This window comes from Engraulis encrasicolus, chromosome 14, assembly GCF_034702125.1.
Source record: "Engraulis encrasicolus isolate BLACKSEA-1 chromosome 14, IST_EnEncr_1.0, whole genome shotgun sequence".
Lineage (NCBI taxonomy): Eukaryota > Metazoa > Chordata > Actinopteri > Clupeiformes > Engraulidae > Engraulis > Engraulis encrasicolus.
The window spans coordinates 7,296,914-7,304,413 of NC_085870.1; the positions used below are offsets into that span (position 1 = coordinate 7,296,914).

The window sequence follows — 7,500 nt, forward strand, 5'->3', positions numbered from 1 at the left end:
ACCCAACTTGAGCACACGCTTTTGCATTGAGTGGGCGTGTTTTGCAATATCTTGCTCTGATGGACTATTTTTGGTAGTAGTGTAGTTGGCTACTATGGTAGTAGAGTTTTTTCAATGACTATGACTGTGTTCCACTGGCTGAACAGTGCACATCATGAGGCTGCAAAGATGAGTAAGGTGTCTTGTATTTTGCCGTTTCAACACTGCTGACTTGTGTTGCTCTTGGCATACTGGGCATTCTGCATCTCCCGTGCACAGAGAGAATGCAGTGTTAATTCAACAGTTGGGGAGTTGTCTGGGACCAAATGCACTATAGAAGATGTCAAAGCAACTCTCTACTAAGTGTTGAATTAACACAGCGTTTTATTTTTCTGAGTACAGGGGATGTACATCTGGTTGAAAGCCATAGTGTATGGGAGAGGCCTGGCTGAGAAGCTAATAGGCTCGTTCATGACAACACAGTAAGATTTTTGCTGCAATGGGCATGCACACTTTGCCAGTTTGATGCATTGTGGTTAGAAAATTCTAACCAGAATGCATCAAACTGGCAAAGTGCGCATGCACACTGTCTAGCAAAAATCTTACTGCGTTGTCACGAACGAGCCTAATGACCGATCAGCTAGTGGCCACCACTACAAACGACCAGGACTCAACCGGCTAGTGTGCGTGTGTGTGTGTATGTGTGTGTGTGTGTGTGTATGTGTGTGTGTGCGTGCGTGCGTGCGTGTGTGCCTGTGTGCGTGCGTGTGTGTGTGTGTGTGTGTGTGCATGTGTGTGCATGTGTGTGCGTGTGTTTTTCTGTGTGCATAAATGCGTGCGTACGTGTACGTGTACGTGTGCGTGTGCGTGTGCGCGTGCGTGTGTGTGCAATGGTAGTGGAAGAGTGCCTGTCACACAATGGCTTCAAAATGTGTTCAGAACTCCTTTTGACACTCACATGTACAGTGGCCATTCAACAGCACACATTTTCAAGGATCACCATTCTGTGCCGCAGTCACTACACCCACCTCATGGACAAATAGAGTCTCCGTGGCTATATCAATACAGAAGCAAAACAGATTGCAAAGACAATAAAAGTAAATAAATAAAGAAAGTAGGGTCACACAGATACATTGACACACACAAGCACATACACACAAAGTAGGCCTATGCCATATAGACGCACAAAGCATACACAAGCACACAGAAGCACACACATGCATGCACGCGCACACACACGCACGCGCACAGGCACGCACGGGTCAAAGACGTCCAACATGACAGTGTCCTTCAGTGCTAACAGATGCTTTTGCTTACTGAAACTGTGAAAAACATGAAATTTCAAATCAATTGTTTGAAAAGTGAATGCATGAAAGCCAAGCCAAAAAATTAATAAAAAAAAAAAATCTCTACTGCATTTACAGTAAGCAAAAGTATCCATTGCACTGAAGGACATGTCTTTGACACCCCACACCCCCACACACACACACACACACACACACACATACACACACACGCACACGCACACGCGCACGCACGCACGCACGCACACACACAGAAAAAGTTTCCATAGACTATTTCAAGCTCCCATCTTCTATCTCTTCTCTATGACTGTAAACTGCTGTGTGAAGTCGTGGCTCTGGGGAAGGGTTTGATTTCTTTGTTTTTGTTTTTTTTCTTATCTGAAGCAGCCATGCTGTTTCACCACCTCTAGCTTGACTCCCAAAAGAGCACATACACACATACACACATACACATGCACGCACGCACACACGCACGCACGCACGCACGCACGCACGCACAACTCTCTACTCTCCATATGTGCCTTTGCTTTGCCTTGAAAAGCGTGTTTTGTTGTATTGGAGGTATTAGTGGTGTGTGTGTGTGTGTGCGTATGTGTGTGCGCGTGTGTGTGTGTGTGCACTGTATGTGTGTATGTGTGCGTGTGTTTGTGTTCGTGTGTGTGTGTGTGTTTGTGTGTGTGTGTGTGTGTGTGTGCCAACAAAACATGTGTTGTTTGAGTATGCATGCATGCATGCCACTGAAACATTGCTTCTGCATCCATGGGGGCTGTGAGCTGTTGATTGAAGACGTGAAAGGGATAGTTTTGTGCTCCCATGAGTTAATCTGTGTGTGTGTACGTGTGCCAAATGGTATGTGTGTGTGTGTGTGTGTGTGTGTGTGTGTGTGTGTGTGTGTGTGTGTGTGTGTGTGTGTGTGTGTGTGTGTGTGTGTGTGTGTGTGTGTGTGAGAGTGCACTGGGTAATAAAATGCAGTACATTTTGTATATTATTTTGGATATGCTTGTTCCTGATGATGCTTGTGTACTCTGTGGAACAGTGTGTGTGTGTGTGTGTGTGTGTGTGTGTGTGTGTGTGTGTGTGTGTGTGTGTGTGTGTGTGTGTGTGTGTGTGTGTGTGTGTGTGTGTGTGTGTGTGTGTGTGTGTGTGTGTGTGTGTGTGTGTGTGTGTGTGTGTGTGTACATGCGTGCGTGCATGCATGTATTTTGTGTGGGTGTGCGTAAAGGCGTGCAAGCACATGCGTAATGATGTGTGTGCACCACACATGTGCCTTGCGTGTGCCTGGGCTGTATGTGTGGGCGTGCGTCTGCATGTGTTAATATTTGTATGCCGGGGGGTACCCAGAGGACATGATGAGAGAGTTCCTAAGAGTAGTGGTAAAGAAAGTGAGGGGAGGAAGTGATGAGTAGAGAAGTGTATGCACAGGAAATTTTGCCTTAATTTCTAGTGTTGAATTTAACACCCAGAGTGCTGTTCCAACTCTGTAAAGGTGCACTTAGTCATATCTTTCGTAGATTATTTCCAAAATTCATGCTGCTCATTCCCAAATGTTAACTTCTTGACGAATGTTTACCACCACCATCAAAGTTTAAGTATTCACTATGACTGGGAAAATTGCAGTAGGACTATTTATACATGAAAAGGGGGATCTTCTCCATGTCTGCCATTTTGAAATTCCAGATAGTCCTATAGACCAGTGTTTCTCAACCTTTTTTTAGGCGAGGCACCCTTTCAATTCATGAAAAATTTCAAGGCACCCCAAACCAACAAGCCGTAACATGGCATCGCATCCGATACCACAAAAGCTTAGAAAAGTAACACATTTGGAGACGTCACACGACCTACGTTCAAAGTTGCAGCTGACTGGGGCGACCTATATTTACTTTATTGAAAGATTCCACTGACTAGCATTAACTTATCAATTTAGACAAATATGTATCATATTACATAATTTATTTATCAGCCACGTTTCCGCGGCACCCCTGAGGGTGGCCCGCGGCACCCCTATTGAGAAACACTGCTATAGACATTTACACAGTAGCTGCAAATAGTAGTGTACCTTGGTCACACTAGTAAATATCAGTTTAGTACTTCGTAAAATGTATGAAAAGATGAAATTGGGGAATAGGTAGCGCAGTTTAAATGAACAGCACAGTTGCAATACCTACTCTGGCCGCCCACCATCCTGACGCAGTGCACCTGTAACACCCAAAGTGCTGTTACAACTCTTTAAGTGTTGAATTTACACGGCAGAATTTACTGAGTAAGGCACTGGGGGGTGTCAAAGGAGCCCTACAGGAGGCACACGAATGAAAGGAGGAAGAGCAGTGAGCAGAGGGAGGGCATGGAAGAGTGAGGGAGTGTAGCAGAGGGGGAGAGAGGAGTCATCCCAGCAGGCTTCAAACTCAGGCCAATTTGAGGTGGCAACAACAAGCACGCTGAGCGCAACACCAAAGAGAGCAGGTTGCTTGGAGTGGTAGTCATCATAAGGTGAGGAGGGGAAGTACAGGAGAGGAGAGGAGGACACGGAAGGAGGTAACAGTAGCAATTCAGAAGGAGAGGGAGGAGGGTGAGCAACATACAAGATACAAGAAGATACAAGATATTTTATTTGTCATGTGTATATATATGAAACATATATATACAATGAAAAGCTTGCCTGCTCTGGCATCATACCAGGGCTTTAAAGGGTACCTTCAGCCAATTTCAACATGCAGTTGTAATGCTCACACTACCCAGGACTTGTCAGTAACTGAGATTTTTTTTTCTTCAGCCTTTTCCGAGATCCTGGTCATTGTAATGGGGGAAGGTGTTTGTTTCCATTTCAAAAAAACATCTTTATTTATTCCCAAAAACATCCAAAAGGTAATGCAACATCAACAGACAACTAGCAAATAGTTTTGGGAAAATATTTGGAGTAGGCCTATGCTAAGATTTGCCCCCATTAGAATAGCTTATATCCTGGAAAGGGCTGAGCCAAAAAATGCAGCATCACCGGGTACTGACAAGTGAAGGGTAGCGTGAGCAATACAACAGCATATTGAAATTGGCAGGAGTGCTCCTTTAAGACAACATGCCCACTTGAACCGTCTATCAGTGCATCACAACTTTGCATGTGAACTCGTGCTCCACAACGCCCTGTGACAGGTTAGCTTTAGGCATGGTTTTGGTCAGGGCACTATTTAGTCACAATTTCAGTTGAGCAAAAGAAATGTGCAGACGCGGCGGGAAAACTGCATGAACCTGATTGCGTGACAAAAGTGCTTCCCCACGGCATTGAGGAGCATGACTTGACTAGCAAAGGTGTCACTCCTAAACAAGGAATGCACTGGCATGTAATTAATACGCCTTCACATGATGCCAGTCTGAGTTGAGAGAGGAAAGGAGTGAGGGGATGAAAAAAAATATATAGAAGGAAAAGGAGTGGAGGAGAGGGGAGAAGAAGAAGGAGAGGAGAGCAGGAAAGAGAAAGAGGGGTTGGAGAAGACACCAGCTAGCATTTGCTTGAATTGTTGGAATCCTGGAATGTTGGATAGAGGGTGAGACCAGTGGCGGAACAATTTTACACAGGGCCCTAGGGCGAAGCACTTGTCGGGCCCCCTATATGACCTGACAAGATCACAATTGGGCCCCCACCACCAATGCAAGAGTGCCCTGGGCCCAGGGGGCAAATGCCCTGCTAGCCCTCCCTATAGCTCCGGCCCTGTGTGAGACGGAGCAGATGGAAAGAAGAAACCAGGGAAACAGAGGAAGAAAGAGAAGGAGGTAAGAATTAGAGATGCACCGGATCCTGATTTTTAGGATCCTGCCGGATACCGGATCCACTGCTTAAGATCCTGCCGGATCCGGAACCGAATACCGGATCCTACGAAAGGGTTGAAACACATAGCCTACTCGCACACGTGGACCCTTTTTATTACGTTGGCTCAAACTATTTTTTAGACTCATTGGCTTACTGCCACACTACCTGCAACGGCCGCTTCCAAAGGGCTTTCACTCCATGCAGCAATTGGGGTTGTGAAAGACTGACTGAAAAACCAAGGCTAGAGATGCACCAGATCCTGATTTTTAGGTAACTGCCGGATACCGGATCCACTGCTTAAGATCCTGCCGGATCCGGATCCTGTGAAAAACCCTATTATCCTGCCGGATCCGGAACCGGATCTTGGATCCTGTGCATCTCTAGTAAGAATACAGGATGATGGGGGAGGAGAGGAGTGTTTGCCAGAGGGAGAAGAGGGAAGGAGCACAGAGTGGAAGAGGGAGGAGAGGACAGGGAAGGAAAGAAAACAAAGACATGAGGGAGTAGAGGAAAGGAGTAATGAGAAAGAAAGAGGGAGGAGTGTGAACGAAGAACACTGAGAAATGAGGGAGGAGGAGATGGAGAGGTAGTAAGGAACAGCAGGGGGTGAAAAGAGAAGGCGAGAGAGAGAGAGAGAGAGAGAGAGAGAGAGAGAGAGAGAGTGCATGAGAGGTGAGGGGTGAGGGGTGAGGGATGAGAGAAACAGAAAGTGTGTGTGTGTGAGAGAGGGAGAGAGAGAGAGAGAGAGAGAGAGAGAGAGAGAGAGAGAGAGAGAGAGAGAGAGAGAGAGAGAGAGAGAGAGAGAGAGAAAGAGGAAGAGGAGGAGGAGGAGGAAGAGAAGATGGTGAGATCCCAAGGGACTGCTGGCCTAAAGGAGGAGAAACAAGGAGCCTGCAGGAAAACATGATTGTGAAATGGAAGTCAGGAGAGGGGGGAAGGAAAGGGATATGGGAGGAGAGATGGAAGAATAAAAAGAAAGGAGGAGTAGAAGGAGGGGAATGGAAGGGGGTGGTGGTATGGGGCAGCAAGGGAGTTTGTCTCTGGACCAGAGGGTTGCTGGTTCGAAATCAACCTTTACTTGACTTACCCTAACCCTGCAATACTACAGGGACTGTAACCAGTTGTTTTGGGAAAAACAAGGCATCAGCTAATTGTTATGTAGAGTTTATCTGTGTTTATCTTTTTAATGTTTATCTGCCGCTGACAGATTTTGCCAGACCAAAGACAAAGTCCCATCCCAAACAGCATTTACGATGTAGTAGTAGTACTTTATTTGTCCTCCCAGTATGGGATATTGTTTTGCAGTAGTAGTACACCTCTTTCTCTCCCCCTCTCTCTCTCTCTCTTTCTCACACACGCGGACAAACCTGCACACGCACACACGTACACACACACACACACACGCACGCACGCACGCACGCACGCACGCACACACACACTTGGACATACATACATTTTGTATATTTTTTCCTTGTAAAGGAGGGGAGGGGGTTAAAAGATGAACTAAAGTGGAAAGATACAATCTACATAGTGTAAAATACCTCAACACACAGAACATGGCTATCTTTGCTTCCTACTGGAGTTTAACTACAGGGATGTGTTACTCAAAAGCGTAGTTATTAGCCAGTTAGCAACTGTAGTAGTTGTCAATGGGAAATTGAATTGCAAACAACAAAGTAGCTAACGTAGTTCGCAACTACAGTTTTGAGAAATGCACCCCTGAAAAGCAGAGCGTATGAACGAATGCGTGTTTTAGTTGGTCCTGGCTAGAGAATGGGAACCAGAAGGTAAAAACTGGAATTTCCTGTACAGAGGATAGGCATACTATTCTAAAATAGATTCAACCTCCCTATTCAGACCAAGTGCTGGCACGTACTGGTGACGTCAGCACGCTCATGTATATGCATTCACGGTTATGCTCTTCTGAAGGCCGTCTATGATCATCATCAGCAATAAAGCAACCATTCATGCGAAGCTCCCGTGTCGACATCAAGTCATTGTAAACAATATACGAGGTATAAACATTGCACTTCCTATGAGCTGTTCTTCATACAATGCAGTCATGCTCTTCTGCTGAACATGTCATGTCATGTCACTGTCCCTCTCTCCCTGGGCCAGGGAAAACGGACCCCTTTGGTCCCCTCCTGTGGGCCTTCCCTGTTTAGTAATGGTGGGGTGGCGTCCGCGTCAATGTCTTATCCTGAGCGTTTCGCTCGGTGCGTAATTCCACGAACAGTATAATGAAAAGGAAGAAAGGAGTCGCACACTGGAGCTGAATGCAAAATCAAAAACTGTATTAAACAAAGCCAAAAAAAGTAAATAAAATCGACAGACAAGGGACAAACGTTTCGGGTCTACAAAGCCCATCATCAGTGTTCCCAGTTTGAGAGGCTTGAAACAGGCCTTCCCTGTTTACCT

At 45.9% G+C, this 7,500-nt stretch overlaps 1 protein-coding gene across 2 annotated transcripts in view; it reads right to left on the minus strand.

Moving 5' to 3' along the window:
• arhgef10la (Rho guanine nucleotide exchange factor (GEF) 10-like a) overlaps positions 1–7,500 on the minus strand; it is a 277,194-nt gene that overhangs the window by 144,923 nt on the left and 124,771 nt on the right. For both annotated transcript variants that reach the window (XM_063214836.1, XM_063214835.1), the window contains one exon: positions 7,499–7,500. This exon is cut by the window's right edge and continues 168 nt beyond it. In XM_063214836.1, coding sequence (XP_063070906.1) covers positions 7,499–7,500 — 2 coding nt within the window. The remainder of the gene's footprint in view (positions 1–7,498) is intronic.